The sequence below is a fragment of the Cetorhinus maximus genome, chromosome 20, assembly GCF_964194155.1.
Source record: "Cetorhinus maximus chromosome 20, sCetMax3.hap1.1, whole genome shotgun sequence".
Classification (NCBI taxonomy): Eukaryota; Metazoa; Chordata; class Chondrichthyes; order Lamniformes; family Cetorhinidae; genus Cetorhinus; species Cetorhinus maximus.
The window spans coordinates 84,654,692-84,673,657 of NC_135898.1; the positions used below are offsets into that span (position 1 = coordinate 84,654,692).

Below are 18,966 nucleotides of genomic sequence, written 5' to 3' on the forward strand. Positions count from 1 at the left end.
GTGAAAGGCGAGTTAGAAATTCAAGTATTTTTTCTTCTCAAACCACAACCTTCTGACTCAAAAGAGTGCTACCCACTGAGCTGACACTTTAACACTTGCCGGGATAGTGTCTATAAGGGATGGGCTATAAGTGCTGGCCTAGCCAGGGACGCCCACATCCCACAAATGAATAATGTATAAAAAAATGTCTCAGAGTTTCAAACATGTAAATTACTGAAAGAATTCAATGACTATTGCTATGCGGCGCAGCAAGCTACAAGCAAGGTGAATGGCCACTTCCTAAGTTTTTGGTGCTGTTAACTGAGGGAGGAATGTTGACCAAGATGTTGGGCAAACTACCTGCTCTCTTTGAATAGTGTTGTGGGACCTGATGCTTAACCCCCTCACTGAAAGATTGTTAACATGCAGAACTGCCCATTTATTTCATCTGCATGATTGTTGTTTTGTCTTTCCTGGTACTGTAACCACACTAAAATACAAGAGAGAGATCCCAGAATTGAGAGAAAAAACACCAATCACAGTGTTTACAAATCACTCACACATTAGGTCCACTTTCAATATTAACAAATGAAAAATAAGCTGAACCATTTCTTGACTGGGACAGAGATTACATCTTACAGAAGAACATCAGAAATAGGAGGAGTACATCGTATGGCTGCTTGAGCCTGCTCCACCATTCAATACGATCATGGCTGATCAACTCCATTTTCCCACCCGCTCCCCATATCTCTCAATTCCTAGAGAGACCAAAAATGTATCAATCTCAAGCCATGAACATATTCAAATTGGAGCATCCACAGCTCTCCAGAGTAGAGAATTCCAAAGATTCACAGACCTCTGAGTGAAGAAATTTCTCCTCTTCTCAGTCCTAAATGATAGACTCCTTATCCTGAGACTGCGCCCCCGTGTCTAGAGTCCCCAGCCAGAGGAAACAACCGCTCAGTGTTGATCCTGTCAAGGCCCTTGAGAATCTTTATGTTTCAATTAGTGTCTTTACAGATAATACCAGTCCATGTGATCTCCTAGGCCAGTTAGAGAGGAACTTTCCACCAGGTTATTTTTTTCTCTTTTGGCCCTGGGCTTTTCAATCACTTGCAGAAAATTACATGGTTGCAAGGGGAGGGCAAGAAAGAAATGTATGGTCGTGATGATATGGCCATGATTATGTGGGATAGGCTTAATGGACAAGATGGCTATTTCCTGACCACCAACATCTAATGCAAAAGCAATAGCAACTTACTCTGTCTGGCCGTGACTGTAGGCAGTGCTGATCACAGTCCCCAACGCCATGATTACTTGTTCCTCACACATGATGCCAAGTGGGATTATAGAGCCACAGTCTATATCAGATATTTTAGAAAGTATGGTGAGTAAAATTCATGTTTCTTCATTGTTTCAGTCACTATAATTATAATCTCCCTCCCCTTCAGATAAAACCCAATTATATTAAAACAGAAATAGAACTGTAGGTGGCAGTACATCTCATCTTAAAGGAAGCACCTCCGATGGTGCAGTACTCCCTGTGTGCTGTACCAGAGGGTCAGTCTAGATTACACGTGCAAGTCGCTGAAGTGGGACTTGAACCCCTCAACTTTCTGACTCAGGCAAGGCTGCGGCCCACTGAGCAACAGCTGGTGGCTTTACCACTTGAAAGATTGTTCAAAGCAGGTTTTTCTGTACATAATGTTAATCTTCTGGGTTGTGTGGAGGTTTGAGACTAGATTTGCCATCTGTGAGGCTGCTGCATAACATCTCTAATGAGGGAGGGGAACTTGTCTACTTTGGCAGGAAGAATAGAAAAGCAGTATGTTATTTGAATGGAGAGAGATGACAGAACTCTATTACATAAAGGGATCTGTGCATCTTGGTACATGAATCACAAAAAGTTAGTATGCAGGTACAGTAAGTGATTAGGAAGGCAAACGGAATGTTGGCGTTCAATGAAAGGGGATCGAGAATAAAAGCAGTGGCGGGGTTGGGGGGTGTTGCTATAGCTATGCAGGGCTTTAGTTAGGCTGCATCAGGAGCACTGTGTATAGTTTTAGTCTCCTTAAGGATATAATTGCTTTAGAAGCAATTCAGACAAGGTTCACTCGACTGATTCCGGGAATAAAGAGGTTATGAGGAAAGGTGTAGGTGTAAGTGCAGGTTTGGCCTCCATCCATTGGAGTTTAGAAGAATGAGACAATCTTAATGCAACATTTAAGATCAGGATGAGGCTGGACAAGCTGGATGCTGAAAGGGTGTTTCCCCTTGAGGGGAAAGTCTAGAACTAGGGGTTTAAAAATTTGGAGTCTCCCATTTAAGACTGAGATTGGGAGAATTTTTTTTTTCTCAGAAAGTTGTTAGTCTGTGGAATTCTCTTCTCCCAGAAGAGTGAAGGCTGGGTCATTGAATATATTCAAGGCTCAGTTAGATAAATTTTTGATTGACAAGGGAGTCAAGGGTTAAGGATAACAGACAGGAAAGTGAAGTTGAGGCCACAATCAGATCAGCCATGATCTTATCGAATGGCAGAGCAGGCTTGAAGGGCCAAATTACCTACTCCTGCTTCTAATTCTTCTGTGGGAAGGGAGAAGAGAACAATAGCTTAAGACCAAAGGCAAATTTCACAGTAATATATCGCATGCTGTGCTTATGATGGTACAAACTTCCTGATGTGTCACATCTGCCCTGTGTCATGCTTCAGTGTCACAGTTTAGAGCCTCACCATCAACAATACCATGGAAAATCTGTTAGTAGAAAAGCGTCCACAAGGCATGTTCTGGGATGAAGGGGTGGATGGGCGGCGGCGGGGGCCTCATGCTATTGATCAGGCCGTACTCAGCGGATGAGCTTAATGTTTAAGCCTCCCTTCCCTTACTCTGGAGACATGGGTAACTGCATTAATTTCAGTCATTACTTTGCATGAGTGAAACAACTCCCCTCTTTGTTAATTATTTCCTTGCGCCCTCAGTTATTCATTATTCCAACCCAGGTCTCCAATAAGAAATCTCTCTCAAGACAGACGTCACATTGTGTCCCAGACAGGTCTCTTGGACGCCTGTTTTTCTGCTGGGCCCCTGATCTTCCAGCTTCATGTTCACAAAGAAACAATGAATAGGGCATAGGGGAGAGGCCAGTTGCCTGTACATGGATGATGTGGGTGGGAAATGTAGAAAAATGTAGAGGGCACTCTAGTCCCAGTATCACTCTGGGTCTGGGGGCATGGCCTGCAGGAGTGGGTAGGGGGAGGAAGCCGGGGAGAACAGAGAAACATAGGAACAGAAGGCTCTTGAGCCTGTATCACCAGTCATTGAGCTCATGGCTGACCTATGGTTTAACTCTATCCACCTGCCTTGGCTCCATATCACTCAATATCATTGGCTAGCAAATAAAAAACTATCGACCTCAAATGAAAAATTATTGAGTTAGCATTCACTGATTTATTTGTACGAGAATGTTCCTCGTACTAGTTCTAGTAGTCTTTAGTTGAAGCATTGCATCCTAAGCATGCCTAAATGGTTTAGCTCTGATTTTAGCTCTAGCCATATTGTCCCAGGCTCTTCCAGCAGTGGAAAAATTTTCCCTCTATCTGCAGAGGGGAATGAAGAGAAAGCGGACGAGAGTCTGGCTCAGTGATGATTTAGCCTCCCCACTAACCACCCCCCACTACTGCAACCTCCTTGGGCAAGCATCTGTGGTCCATTCGGCCTCTCCGTGCAACAATGTGACGACAATCAAAGAATTGAGTGGAGGATTGGGGGGAGGTGGCTGGCGGGTGGCGGTGGCATTGGGAATGAACCCACTTTCCACTACTGCTGGAACTCACAGCATGTTGTGCTATCCCAGCAAATGACGGTTGAATTTCATATTGAGAGACAGAGACAGAAAATGCAAGTGAAATGAGACATCATTGAAAAATACAAACAAAACATTAATTCCAACAAAGTGAGCAACAAACGGCAGGTCGCCAAAGTCCCAGGTTTGATTCCCAGCCAGTGATGAATGAGCTGGAGTCCAAAATAGGAAAGAAATGAAAAAAAGTGTTAGAATAGATCAAATACTCCAAATATTAAACAGGAGGAAAATTAAAATAAAAAGGGGAGAAAGCATGGGGAGAAGTGTTAGTTCAGTGTTCCAATGTATACAAGAGGGCTGGGGTCAATGCCATTCAAAAATTCCAATAAATACTGGCTCAATAATAATAGCTTTGAAAAGAGCAGTGAATAAATATTTGAAAGCAAACTAAGAGGGAAGGTAGTGGGAATAAGTAGATAACTCTCAGAAAGCTTAAATAGCCTTCTCCTGTTCCAATGGAATCAAGGAAAAGCATGCTTAATATTAAACAGCAGCTATACCGTTTTGTACAATAATGTTAACCACAAGTGGAAGCCATGATTTGTCAGAAAAGTAAACAATTTCCTCCCTTGCTCTGACTGATCCTACTTGACATTCCCTTTCCACATTGCTGCTTTGTGTTTGGGTGTGAGGCAATGCTTACCTTGCACAGCTGCCTGGATGGCCAGTCCCAGCAGGCACGGGACAACCATTTGGTGAAAGTAACAGCTGCTCTCTTCGGCACCCTGACAGTGTTCTGCTACCAGCTGCAGGCTCTGACAGGTCAGGATGGCCATGTCACTTTCAGTGCCTGAGCTCCCTGCAAGACAAAATGTCACCACAGTTATGCACTCTGATGGTGGAGCTCCAACATATGGTGTCACGGTTTGCAACATGTTCCCATGTAGGGTACAGTATACCCAACTCCCCCTCCCCAAAGTCCTTTGTGTTCATCTCAAGGCACTTTTTCACTGGAAGAGCAAGAAAGAAAAAGAAGTTGCATTTACATGGTGTTATTCATGACCATACACGTCCCAAAGTGCTCTATAGCTAATGAGGTACTCTTGAAATGTAGTCACTGTTGTAATGTACAAAATGGGCAGCCAATTTGCGCACAACAAACTCTCAAAGTAATTTGCTTTAACTTTGATTGAGGGGTATCAGGGGGTACTCCCCTGCTCTTCCTCAGGATAGTGCCATGCAGTTTTTTACATTCACCTGAGAAGGCAGATGGGGCCTTGGTTTAATGTCTCAACTGATTGACAGTGTGACACTCCTTCAGTACTGCACTTGAGTGTCAGCCTTGACTGTTGTGCTCAAGTACAGGCATGGGACTAACCCACAACCTTCTGACTATGTGGTAAGAGCGCTACCCACTGAATTACAGATGACACTTTAAGGGAAGGTGAAGGGGAAAAACAAAATTGTTCAGCATCACAGGGCGTTGAATCTTATGCCCCTCTAGCTACACACTCTGTTCCAATTTTAAAAGAATTAGTCCTAATAACGAGATAGTTATCAATACCAGGCTGCTGACACCTCTCTGTCTGCCTCTAACTTACCTGCCTTGATCTCCTTTCAACCCTGAACATTACCAGTCCCTAGACTATCAATACCTCTGCCTTTTCCTCTGTTATTCCCTCACCACAACCAGACATCAATTTCAGTCAGAGAGAGTATTTAATAAACCTTGCCATGGCTGAACAGATATTGCTGGCTTTAATGAGCTGTTGGCGAGACTTCAAAGACAATAATAACACCCTCTCCCGAGTTTTAATTTGCAAAAACATCTCAAACTTCAGCATGTCCCCCTGCTCACCAACCCTTTGATAAGAAGCATGCAGGTATTGTAGGATTCACCTTTCTGTAAATTGGTCAGATGCTTCAGTAGGACCGGGACTGTCCTCTTCACTATACTGGGATGCGTGGAGATGGCAGCCAGAGCTTGAATACTGCGCTGATGCAGAGTGTACCCAGGCTGTGCAGGAAGTTCATCGCCATCCTTCACTTCCATCGGCTCTGGAAATATCAATGCATTCATAACTAAAATATTCAATGTTAAGTGCTCCTTTGATTACTGTCCCCACAATTCATGGACAGGTTTATGAGAGCTTTTCAAAGTGAACTCCAACACCAGTCTCACTCACTCAGGGAAATCATACGGCAGCTGGTGCAAGTGAAAGAAAGTCACCCTGGTGTCAAACAGGTAGTATTCTTCAGAGGTTGGAGTGAGGCGGAACTAAAGCATCTAACATAAGAATGCCTGATAGGAGAGCATAAGTGAACTCCACTTTGTATCTAACCTGTGCTGTGTTACAATTATGACGTTTATAAGATTATGTTTTGGGACTGTGTATTTAATTTCAGGTAAAATGAAGAGGGTCATGTGACCTGTTCTGAAGGCTGCCTGAGAACAAGCCATGGTGGTTTGATTGTTAGAGATTAAAGGCGGCCCAGATTATTTCACTGGGAAGAAGGTGCAAGATGTTTAAATGTGCAGACAATGGCAGCAGCCTGTGTCCTAACAGTGGTTAGACTATAAGTCTCCAAAACACCAGAAAAGCACTGAGAATGTCAGGTTGTACACAGTTATGCTTTCAACTGTCCATTTACTTCCAAGATAAAAAAGAGTTGGGATCTCAAGGATAGCTAATCAGCATTCCTACTGGGATGCAAGGCCCATGTGATTGACATTGCCATGAAGATGAGCTTTGAGAGGGGAAGGGTTCTAAGATATCCCCACAGCCAGTCTGCCAGGGTCCAGGAGAGAGAGAACACCGAGGCCAAAAGTTTCTGTGGTTCACTGCATGGCAATGTGGGTGGGAGCTCACGTTTGAATTGGAAAGACAAAATTTGCGAGGAGTTAAAAAATGAGGCTGCAAGATTTGCCTGGCTTTAGCTAGAGGGAGAAGTCTCCAGGAAAACTCCCACCATGAAAGACAGTTCTGTAGTTAAAAGTTTCCAGGGTGGGAAAAGATCAGAAGTAAACCCTCCGGAGCTGAGAATCACTTTGGACAGGTTCCTGCAGAATTGAACATCTACTTAAAGGAAGTGTAATGTATATCCTGACAGTGGTTTTTTTCAGTTGTGTTAAAAATTCTGTTCTATAGTTTATTATAAGTTGCCTACAAAAATAGTGTTTCGTCAATAGTCGTTTTAGTTTGTTTGTTACGGTAAACATCTTAAAACGTGAAATCTATCTTGCCATCCATTCAGCTATCAACCGGAAGTTCGAATTTCTTTTATTTTATAAAAGTTACTGGTCTCTACGGGGGATCGCAACAGCTGTATTTAACTTGGACAATAGGACAGTATGAGAGATCTTTGCTTTTATCTAGCCAAGAATTGATTGAGGGGGCAGTGTTGAAGGTGCTTCATTTTTGTCTCCAACCTATATTTGGCCTAGGGTTGCTTGATCAGGATGAAGATTGCCCCATAAGTGCTCGATTTGCTGCTGCAAATACACCCATGCCTGCAGCATACGATCTCTCCCAGTGCCTCTAATTAACACAAAAGTGAACAGAAGGTTTTAGTTGATTTATTCAGTCACCATTGTTAGTAGGAACTCTGGGCAGTGTTGATCTATTGTTAGTATCACTGTAGGCACTATACACTTGGGCAGAGACAGTTGCAAGTTGTGAGGAACACTGTGTTACCCGAGTGTTTGGCATCAAGGAAATATCATGCCAAAGGTATCAGCAAATCAAGGGTCAACAATGTAAAAATATTGTGGGGTTCTCCTTGATATGCGGAACAATTATTGTTTTGCAAACAAAATGAATTGGAGAAGAGAAACTGAGATTGTTCTTTTTAGAACAGAGAAGTTTGAATGGAGATTTAACAGAGGTGCTCAAAATTCTGAGAGGTTTTGATAAAGTACATATATAAAGCTTTTTCCAAAGATGGGAGAGCCAGTAATCAGAGAACACAGAATTAAGATAAACTGGAAGAAAAGCAGGAGGGCGATGAGGAATTTTTTTTTAAACATAGCGGGTTGTTGTGATCTGGAACGTGCTGCCTAAGGGGTGGTGGAAGCAGATTTAACAGTAACTTTCAAAAGGGAATTGCATATTTATTTCAAAAATGAGATGGGAATAAAGGGATATCTCCTTCAAAGAGATAAGAAGAACTGAATGGCCTACTTTGTGCAGCATGATTTTATGAGTCAGCATTAAGGGACTTGGAGGAGCCAATGGCCTTTTAGCATTCCAAGGCTCGTTACTTCCTTGTGTAACAATCTATACTAAACAGTAACACTTAGCACATCTGTGAGATATACCTGTATTTAACTCTTGAGTCAGTGCTGGGATCATCTTGCTGATGAAGGCGGAGGGATGGATTACAGAAATGATAGTGGAAGCTTCCAATGCTGCAGCACTGAGGAAAGAAAGGTTAAAAAATGGTCTGTATTTATATTTAACACTTTTAATGCAGTAAAATGTTTCAAGATACTTCACAAGAACATTAATCAGTCAAAACACTGAATCACATAAGATGATACTGGGATAGTTGGCTTGATCAAAGAGGCAGGCTTAAATAGGACAGGGAGGTGGGGAGAAAATTCCAAAGCTTAGGGTCCAGTAGCTGAAGGTACAGTGGCTAATGGTGGGGCAAAGAAAGTGGAGATGCACAAGTGGCCAGAATGGAAAGAGTGCAGAGATCTCAGAAGAGTTGTAGAGCAGGTGAAGATTACAGATGGGGAGTGAGCTGACGCCATGGAAAGATTTGAATATGAAGGGATAGAAATTTGGTGCGATTGCAAGCAGACCGCCAGTACATTGCATGGCCAGAGCAGGGCTGTAGGCTGAATTGTGCAATCGACACCACATTCCCCTTGCCTGTTGAGTTTCTGATCTCAGTGTCATTGCTCACTGGGGAGATGCATAGGACACACTCCTTAATATGTATTGAGATCGCTCACTCTTTGAAAAGATCTCCAAAGTTCTCTTGTTGAAGGAGTCAACTTTTTTTTAATGCATTCATGGGATGTGGGCTTTACTGGCTGGGCCAGCATTTATTGCCCATCCCTAGTTGCCCTTGAGAAGGTGGTGGTGAGCTGCCTTGCTAGGGCACTTTAGGGGACATCCTCCCACACCCCACCCATGCAGCAATTATTTTACCCTCAGCCTGCTATTCAACTGCCAGGAAAAGAGGGGAGAATGGAGGTTGTAATAAGATGAACAGCATAGCCAAGTTCAATCTTGTCCTCATCCTGCGGGGTCCACGGAATGAAGGCCAGGAATGGGCACCCTGGCAATTCCTATTCCCTCAAGCTTCAAGGTGCTGAGGCCAACAGTAAAGCTACATTGGTTGAGATCAACTCAACTGTGGAATCAAACCATTGATGGTACTGGCCTGTCAGGCATCAAGCTACATACAGTATCTTACGGGTTAAGCCTTCACATGTCCATCTAATTTTGGACTATCTGCCACGTATCACAAGGCTGGCACATTGCTCTTAAAACATTACAGACATTTTCTCCCAACCGTAATCGGACACTTAGGACTTCACCAGAAAACACATGATGCTGAGTTTTTCTGGGGTATATAAAGGAGACAATTAAAAATCCTCACCAAACCTGAGGGTCAGCTTCCCGCAGAATCAGTCTGTTCAAATGATCAACAGTCAATTCAATGTCAGATTGGGACAGCAAACCTGGGATAGAAGAGAAATCTATGAAGACAGACACAGAGTGAAATACGAGGCAGTAACAGAGGTGCACACAGCAGCTCTGCGCCACTTAGCCATCCTGCTATTGGGTCGAGTTCAATCAGTAAACATAAAAAATATTACATCTGTGCACATATGAGGATCTAAAGGGGAGATAACCTTGTTGTGATCCCAGAACTGCCAAAGTGCTCGTCCCCACCGTCTGAAGTTGGACATTGGAGTCAGTCAGTGCAGAGAATACCAGAATACAGAGCTGATCCTTGAAGGCACACAAGAGATTCTCACCTGCGAGTGGGGAGAGAGGGGGTGGGAAACAGAATTAATAATTAGAGGTTAACGTACTTACTCCCCAATAGACTTGCCCCTACACTGTTTCATTATTCAATAATAATAGCTTGCATTTATCTAACACATTCAATGTACTAAAACCTCTCAAGATGCTTCACAGAAGCGTTATCAAACTTTGGCACAGAGCCACATGAGGAGATATTAGGATAGGCGACCAGAGGCTTGGTCAAAGAGGTATATTGTAAGCAGAACTTCACGGACAGTGGTACAGAAACTTAGGGAGGGAATTCCAGAAAATAGTGCCCAGGCAGCTCGTGAATCTCTGGGTTAAGTCCCACTTCAGGACTTGATGGCTACGGAAGGTATGTGGCCAAACAGGTTGATGATCAGCCTGTAAATCCTTCCAATACGCTTGATGGCAGGTGATAAGAGCGGGAGAGTTTCCTGGTCAGCCATACTGCAGAAGGCAACTGTAAACCACTGCAGTACTTTGCCAAGAATAACCATGGACCAAACCAAGGGAAGTCCATGGCTGCCAACGCCCTCTTAGGGAAGGAGGAGTGCACAGGCAGCTGAAGACATGGCTGCCTATGGTGGAGTGCCCTCAAAAGGCTTGTAGGGCTCGAGTAGATATTGGAGGGCTGAGGCTGCAGAGGGATTTGACCACAAGCATGAGGAAAATACTGACAACAAAGAGCCTCCAACAGGTACCAACTAATCAAATTAAAATAACACTTCTGTTTGTCTAATAAAGAAATGCTTCTAACACTAAAAATTTCATACAAAATGAATAACGGAATTTGAAGTGTAGTAATTATTTTATATGAAGGGAGTTTTATATATATATATATATATATATAATATATATATATATATACACACACACATACGAACATACAAATTAGGTGCAGGAGTAGGCCACTTGGCCCTTTGAGCCATTCAATAAGATCAAGGCGGATCTGAATGCAACCTCAACGCCACAATCCTGCCTACCTCCGATAACCTTTCACCCCCTTGTTAATCAAGAATCTATCTAGCTCTGCCTTAAAAATATTCAAAGACTCTGCTTCCACCACCTTTTGAGAAGAAAGTTCCAAAGACTCACTACCCTCTGAAAAAAAAATTCTCATCTGTCTTAAATGAACGACCCCTTATTTTTAAACAGTGAGGAAACATCCTCTCCACATCCACCCTGTCAAGACCCCTCAGGACCTTAAAGGTTTCAATCAAGTTGCCTTTTAATCTTCTAAATTCCAGTGGATACAAGCCTGACCACTCCAGCCTTTCTCATAAGACAACCTACCCATTCCTGGTATTAGTCTAGTAAACCTTCCCTGAACTTCTAATGCATTTACATCCTTCCTTAAATAAGGAGACCGGTACTGTACAAAATACTCCAGATGTGGTGTCACCAATGCCCTGCACAACTGAAGCATAGCCTCCTTACCTTTCTAATCAATTGCCCTCACAATAAATGATAACGTTCTATTAGCTTTCCTAAATACCTGCTATACCTGCACACTAACGTTTTGTGATTCACGCACTAGGACACCCAGATCCCCCTGAATCTCAGAGCTCCGCAATCTCTCACCATTTAGATATTAAGCTTCCTTTTTATTTTTCCTGCCAAAATGAATGATTTCACATTTGCCCACATCATACTCCATTTGTCATGTCTTTGCTCACCCACTTAACCTATCTATGTCACTTTGTAGCCTCCTTGCAACCTCTTCACAATTACTTTTCTACCTATCTTTGCGTCTCAGCAAATTTAGCCACCATTCCTTCGGTCCCTTCATCCAAGCCAGTTATATAATACTCTGGAAATAGCTGTAAATCAGGAAATGGAAAGGAGGGAGGAATTCAGGAAAATTACAATCACCAGGGAAGCGGTATCGAACAAATATCTCCTGCAATAACTTAGCAAAACAATTTCTTACAGTGAGAACCCAATTTCAGTCTTGATACTGCTGATTCAGGAACATCAACACAAGGTGCAGACCTCGCTCAGTGATAATCATTCACAAAGGACATTAACATTATAGCCTATGGTGCAACGTGTACCTACCAAACATACAGTACTATTAGTACTCTGTGAACACTTCCTATGGGAAAAACAAACGTTTGCATTTTTTTTTGGTTTACAGGAGGTAATGAACGATAAAATATCATGTGCAGGGAGTTTTTTTTCCCGATTCTGCCACTCAATCTTCAGGGTGGAGTTACCTCCAGTGGTGGTGGGTGTGTGTGATGAGCACTCATTGATCAAACAAATATTGCACCTCACACCCCTTCAACACAGTCTGACATTCTCTGTACTCTGCTCATTGTTGCTGCTTTCTCCCCATTCCTCAGTATTTTCCTCAAACCTAAGAGCATAACATCCACATCTCTCCTTTCCTTCTCTCATCGATGCTGTCACCAGTACACCCTGCCTTCACATCCAACAGCAATGCAAAATGGTCTAAAAAACTTCTCAGTGGTGTTACCATAAAAAAAATGATACCGAGCCACAGAAGGAGTTGATTGAAGAAATAGGTTTCAAATTGCCATTTGGTAGTACAGAATTTGAGTATTGCTGAAAAAAGTCATTTTGTCGAAGTTTTTTTTCAGCAATACTCAAATATATTATAAGCAGCATCTTAAAGAAGGAGAGGTAGAGAGGTGGAGAGGTTTACGGAGGGAATCCAGAGCTCAAGGCCTTGACAGCTGAAGGCTGGAGTTATTAGAATCAGGAGATGTGCAAGAGATGACAAATCCCTCCATAACCTCCTGCCACAGCACAATGAGGTGGGCATGCACACCCCCACCCCCAGTCAATGAACATCTGATCTGAACAAAATCCAACCCACCTTCCTCATCTCGATGCCATTTATGGATTAGCTTAATGAAAACTTTCAGTATTCCCAGGATTGTCCAACGTTGGCTACTCTGCAAAAAAGGATGTCCCACCATTAGTTCCGTTTCAAAGGAAGGAATGTCTGCAATTATACAGTGCCTCAGTGTACCATCTTAACGCCTCAAGTGCTTCACACCGAATTAATTTATTTGTTGGAGCACAGTGAAAGTCATGGAAGGAAACCTGTCAATCTGTGACAGCAATATCACACAAACAGCACAAGGATGAAAGGCCAGTTGGCCGGTTTGTTGTTGGTGCTTGGCAAGCAGGGAGAGTCAGCTGCTACACCACTACTCCCCTTTGCATAGTTCAACAGGATCTTTAACACCCATCCAAACAGGACAGCACTTCCAACAACATGCAACTCCTCAGTGGGAGTGTTTTGAGAAAGAACACAAGGGCCTGATGGAACATTCGCACCTCATGAGAAGCATGGGTTTAAAGCACAGTGCTAGATACATTGGCCAATTTCATGCTGTACACGAACCCAGAGTTTTGACAGGTTATTGAAACATAAAAGGCACCATAGCTACGATTGAGGCTACTTTCAAGTTAACACTATTTACAACAAGGCTTCACTAGATAGTGATTTGAAGTGGGATTTTGAGGACGACTGCATGTATTGCAAGGTCCCACAAACAGCAGTAAGATCAACGACCAAGTTAATCTGAACTGGTGTTGCTGGCTGAGGGAGGAATGTTGGCTGGGACGTTGGGAAAACTCCCTTATGGTCTGCATGCTATGAAATCTTTAACATCCATACTAAGGGGCAGTCAGGACCCTAGTTCAACATCTTCTCTGAAAATGCAACACTTTTGAGTATTGGCCCCGATTCTGTGCTCATGGTCCAGAGTGAGGCCTCTCACTCAACATGTGGCATCACAGGGAGGTGGTGGCATAGTGGTATTGTCACTCTGTGTTCCAGAGACCCAGGGTAATGCTCTGAGGACCTGGGTTCAAGTCCCACTACGGCAGATATGAATCAATAAAAATATGGAATTAAAATTCTGATGATGACTACGAAATCATTGCTGATTGTCATAAAAACCCATCAGGTTCACTAATGTCCTTTAGGGAAGAAAATCTGCGGTACTTACCTGGTCTGGCCTACATGTGACTCCCGACCCACAGCAATGCTGGCCCAGCCAGCGATGCCCAGATCCCATGAACAAGTAGAAAAAAATTACTGACCAAAAGTAGGTTTCCATGCTTCCTCCCTTTACCTGTTTATGTTTGTTGAACTGTTCCAATAACAGAGGGAAGATGCAGCCACTGATCTTGGCGCATGCTCTGTAGGAAGCACTCGCAGCCGCCTGGAGCAGCTTTGCACTTGGCCACACGAGCTTCATGTCTGGTTCACACAGGTGATGCTTGCAGTCTAAGGTGAGGAGGCAAGGGGACAGATTTCAGGGATGGACTATTGCAGCAAAATGTAAATTCAAAACACAACGAGGTCTGATAATGTGCCCCAACGTCAAAACGGGCCCCACTACTGTAAGCAAGCACAGGTTTTATCACAAGGCCACCGAACAACCTGTCAGCAAATGGAAGCCACATGCCTTGAACATGTCAGAGTACTCTGTGCCTCATGTTCGTCCAGGTCCAGAGCCATTCTGCTCACTGTTTAAGTGGTGCGCCCAAGCAAAATTAAATCAAAGCACCAAGAAGCTAAAGTAAATGAAGTAAGGCCTCCAACATCAATCCTCAAACATTGGATTCCTAGAAGTAGGAGGGGGGCCATTCAGCCTCTGAGGCCTGCTATTCAATTAGACATGACTGGTCTGCACCTCAACTCCATTTACCTGTCTTTATTCCATATCCCTTGATACTGTTACCTAGCAAAAATCGATTAACCTTTATCTTAAAGCTCCAGTTGCCCTCAGCTTCCGCAGGTTTTCTGGGAAGAGATTTCTCAGTTTCCACTACTGTGATTCCGGAATGGCCTGGGCTCTAATTTTAAGATTATGTCCCCTTGTTCTTGATTTCCCCATCTTGATCAAGTCTCAGTTTAACCTCCTGAACTGAACGGAATACAAGCCAAGTTTATGCAACCTGCACTCACAATTTAACCCTTTAAGTCTTGTTAGAATTCTGATGAATCTGCCCTGTCCTACCTCCAAGACAAATATATCCTCCCTGAAATGCGGTGCCCAGAACTGTCTGTAGTTCCCAGATGGGGGTTGTATCAAACCAAGCAAACAGGACAACAGCCACAGGGAACCACATTGAGGTGGAGACCATTGTTCAAGAGGGAGAACAAATTTAGTAATGCATCTTGCCAGTCATGAGGAAAAATATGTAAAAGGATAAATAAAAAGAGAAGTTAAGTAACGAAGAATGAAGATATTTTCATGACCACATAGGCAAAGTATCCAGAAGTAATAAGAATTACTGCAGTGAACTGGTAAATAGCAACACTGCTACTACAGGCAGAGCGGATCACAAATTTGTTACAAGCTTTTAAATAGCAATAGTTTGATATATTACAAACCAACGAAAGCCTCAAATTACTTTATGGTTTGTTTGGTTTGAAAAAAGCTCAAACACCTGCACAATGGGATTTTACAGGGTCAAGTGAAAAGACTGGCACTGAGGTTTCAGCTAGGTACGTCAACATACATATGAACATACGAATTAGGAGTAAGCCATTCTACCCTTCAAGCCTGCTCTGTCATTTGATAAGATCATGGCTGACCTGAATGTGGCCTGTACTTTCTTATCTACCCGCTATATCCTTTACAGGTTTACGCTGCAGCACACTGAACCTCAAGAACTGCTTGATGCTGAGGCCAGATGGTGAAAATGGAAACCGTTCTGCTCCCCATTGCCGACTCTTTGGAGTACAAAATTAATAGTACATATGTATTTGCAAAGATTCAAACACCTCTATTCACCTAAATATTATGCAGGTGATGTTTCTAAACTGGTTCACAGTGTGAGTGAGATCGATTTCACTGGACAAAAGGTGGGATTGCATGCATACCTTGCAGAACATTGTCGAGGAATGTATCCAAGCTATCCTCTGCATCTGAATCAATGACTGACTTGGACAGGCTATTTGATAGCGCTTGGAGAGCAGCAAGACCTTCAGACTCAATCTTTTCACTTGCTGTCTGAAAGACCTGGAAAAATTTAAGGAAAATTTTTAAAATTCTACACATGTTCAAGATGGGTTCGACTGACCCCCACTCTACCACAAATGAAACAGGCACATTACCCACTAACAAGCAATCTGGCTTTATAACATTTGCAGACTCAAGGTCATGTTAGAGAACCTTCAGGGGTTTGATCCAACTAGAGTCAGGGACTGAAAGTGTCCCTTTCATTGTTACCCAATCATATCGTACAGCAGAGGCTTGGGACTGTCGCAACTCAGTTCCCAATGGGCAAGGTCCACAGGCTAAATTGCCCACGAAAAAATGCACAATTCATCGTCAACTGGTTAATTCCAAAACAGTACACAGAATTTACAGCATAGAGGCAGGAGATTTGATTGCGTGTCAGGGGCCTGGATAGAGTGGATGGGAAGGACCTATTTCCCTTAGCAGAGAGGTCAGTGACGAGGATCACAGATTTAAAGTGATTGGTAGAAGTCTTAGAGGGGAGATAAGGAAAGATTTTTTCATCCAGAGGGTTGTAGGAGTCTGGAACTCACTGTCTGAAAGGGTAGTAGAGGCAGAAAACCTCAACTCATTTAAAAGGTGCCTGGACATGCACTTTATGTCCCAGAACCTCCAGGGCTATGAACCAAGTGCTGGAAAATGGGATTAGGCTAGGGGGCTTATTTTTCAGCTAGCACAGACATGATGGGCAGAGTGGCCTCTTCCTCTACTGTAAATTTTCCTAAATTTTCTAATTATCTGAAAAGGAGGAACTTCCAGGTATGTGGGGAGAGGGTGGAGTGGCAGTACATGAATTGCTCCTTCGGACAGCCAGCATAGACATGATGGGCCGAATGGGCACCTTCTGTGCTGTAATGATTCTATGATTCTAGAAAGAGGCCATTCAGCCCAACTGGTTCATGCCAGTGTTCATGCTCCACATGAGCCTCTATTCTTTTTTTCCCTTATGTTTATTTAGCTTCTCCTTAAATGTATCTATGCTATTTGCCTCAACTATTTCTAGTCATTTGGAGTTATATATTCTAACCACACAGTGGGTGTTTTCTCCCAAATTTCTTATTGGATTTTTTCTAGTTTTTGTCTCCCCCACCAAACAAGTGGAAATATTGTCCATACACCTGCGTTATCAACCCCCTTCATAGTTTAGAAGAGCTCTGTGTAAGTGCAGCATTCCCTCAGCACTGCACTGGATGTGTCAGCGTCTGGGGTGTTGTGCTTAATCCTCTACAGCTGATCTTGAACCCCATGTCTCCAAGAAACAAATGCACCATCAACAGAGCCAAGGTTAACACTTTTGGAGGCAACAAGTAGATGGCGTACAGTCCAGGTATTCCTATGCATACCTCTCTGCGTATAGAATGCCAAAGAGCCGGTAGGAATTCTTTCAACTCTTTCTTCCTATAATCTCTGCAGCACGCTGTCTGTGAGGGACAAAGAAAACAGCATGAGGGTTATTTTCTTTCATTCATTCTTGAGGCATCATGGGCAATACCACATATATTACCCATCACCACTTGTCATCTCATGATGGCGAGTCACTTTCCTTGAATTGTTGCAGTCCATGTGCTGAATGCGGTTCCACGGTGCTGTTAGTCCCAGGATTTTGACCCAGCGACAAAGGAGGAGCAGCTGATATATCTCTCAGTAAAGCTGGTGAAAGAGACTTGGAGGGGAACTTGGAGGTAATGGCATTCCCATGCACCTGCTGCCCTTGTCCTTCTAGGTGGTAGAAGTCTTGAGTTGAGAAGTGTTGTTAAAGAAGCTTTGGCAAAATGCTGCAGTGTATCCTGGAGTTAGTACACACTGCAGCCACAGTGCACTAGTGGTATAGTGGGTCATACAGCAGTAGCAAGTACCATACAATAGCTCGTGATAAATTACCTATCTACTCCATTTTCTAACCTTCTATTTTCCATCCTGACTTGGAAATATATCATTGTTCCTTCACTGTTGCCGGGTCAAAAACCTGGAATTCCCTTCCTAACAGCACTGTGGGTGTACCTACACCACATGGACTGCAGCGGTTCAAGAAGGCAGCTCACTACCACCTTCTCAATGGCAACTAGGGATGTGCAATAAATGCTGGCCCAGCCAGTGAAGCCCACATCCTGAGAATGAATTTAAAAAAAGTCTAGCAAATGGTACACTGCTGCCCATGCATGCTGGTGGTGTAGGCAGTGGATGTTAAAGGTGATGGATCGGGCTGCTTTTGTCCTGGATGGTGTCAAGCTTCTTGAGTGTTGTTGGAACTGTACTCATCCAGGCAAGTGGAGTGTACTCCATGACACTCCTGACTTGTGCCTTGTAGATGGACGACAGGCTTTGGGGAGTCAGGAGGTGAGTTACTCACTGCAGAATTCCCAGCCTCTGACCTGCTCTTATAGCCACGGTATTTACATGGCTGGTCCAGTTAAGTTTCATGTCAATGGTAATCCCAAGTGTATTGATGTTTGGGGATTCAGCGATGGCAATGTCGTTGAATTCAAAGGATAATGGTCATTGCCTGGTGCTTGTGTGGCGTGAATGTTACTTGCCACTTATCAGCCCAAAGAATTAAAAGGCAAGGTCGTGTCGGCACCGACACAAAATTAAAATGGTTTAGTCAAACTGCGTGGCTGAAAGTTTTAACAGAACGTTTGGTCTTCTTCAATCCACCCACCATTGCCCATACAAGTAGCTGCAATGATCTGGATTTGCCTATTTAGAGTAGTGGTCTTAAAGGCCAGGTTTTAGCCAGGTTAGTAACTGGGCATCACAGCCCAGATCTAGAGTATTGGATGAACAATGCCACAGAAGATCCACCAGCAACATGTCAGCAACTGGAACTCCTCACTTACCAGTGTCTGTAGGGAGTCCACTTTAGCACTCTGAACATCTGAATCCAACTTCTCAATCAAGAGTGGCAATAGGAACTAAGTGCACAAGAAACAATAGTGCCAAATTAAGAGAAACTCTGTATGAAAAGGTGCAAAACTAAATTCAGACAAGACAATTTGCCCTCCCCCTCCCCATCATGTAATAATAAGCTGCCAACACAATGTCAAAGGTCACACAGCAAGAAGGGCCTGTTTCCTTAAGATTACTGCAACTGTTGTCAACAGGATGAGGCATGCTCAAATATTTGTCTCAGACCAAGTGGGGAATATAGAGAACGTGTTGAGGCCTCA

The 18,966-nt window shown here is 43.3% G+C and overlaps 1 protein-coding gene across 1 annotated transcript in view; it reads right to left on the reverse strand.

Moving 5' to 3' along the window:
- mms19 (MMS19 homolog, cytosolic iron-sulfur assembly component) overlaps nt 1–18,966 on the reverse strand; it is a 77,240-nt gene that overhangs the window by 27,800 nt on the left and 30,474 nt on the right. Inside the window, exons 10-20 of the mRNA XM_078565082.1 lie at nt 18,637–18,711; nt 17,143–17,220; nt 15,661–15,799; nt 13,901–14,055; nt 12,631–12,709; nt 9,650–9,775; nt 9,394–9,475; nt 8,099–8,196; nt 5,680–5,838; nt 4,484–4,639; nt 1,241–1,340 (exon numbers count right to left, since the gene is read on the reverse strand). Coding sequence (XP_078421208.1) covers nt 1,241–1,340; nt 4,484–4,639; nt 5,680–5,838; nt 8,099–8,196; nt 9,394–9,475; nt 9,650–9,775; nt 12,631–12,709; nt 13,901–14,055; nt 15,661–15,799; nt 17,143–17,220; nt 18,637–18,711 — 1,247 coding nt within the window. The remainder of the gene's footprint in view (nt 1–1,240; nt 1,341–4,483; nt 4,640–5,679; nt 5,839–8,098; nt 8,197–9,393; nt 9,476–9,649; nt 9,776–12,630; nt 12,710–13,900; nt 14,056–15,660; nt 15,800–17,142; nt 17,221–18,636; nt 18,712–18,966) is intronic.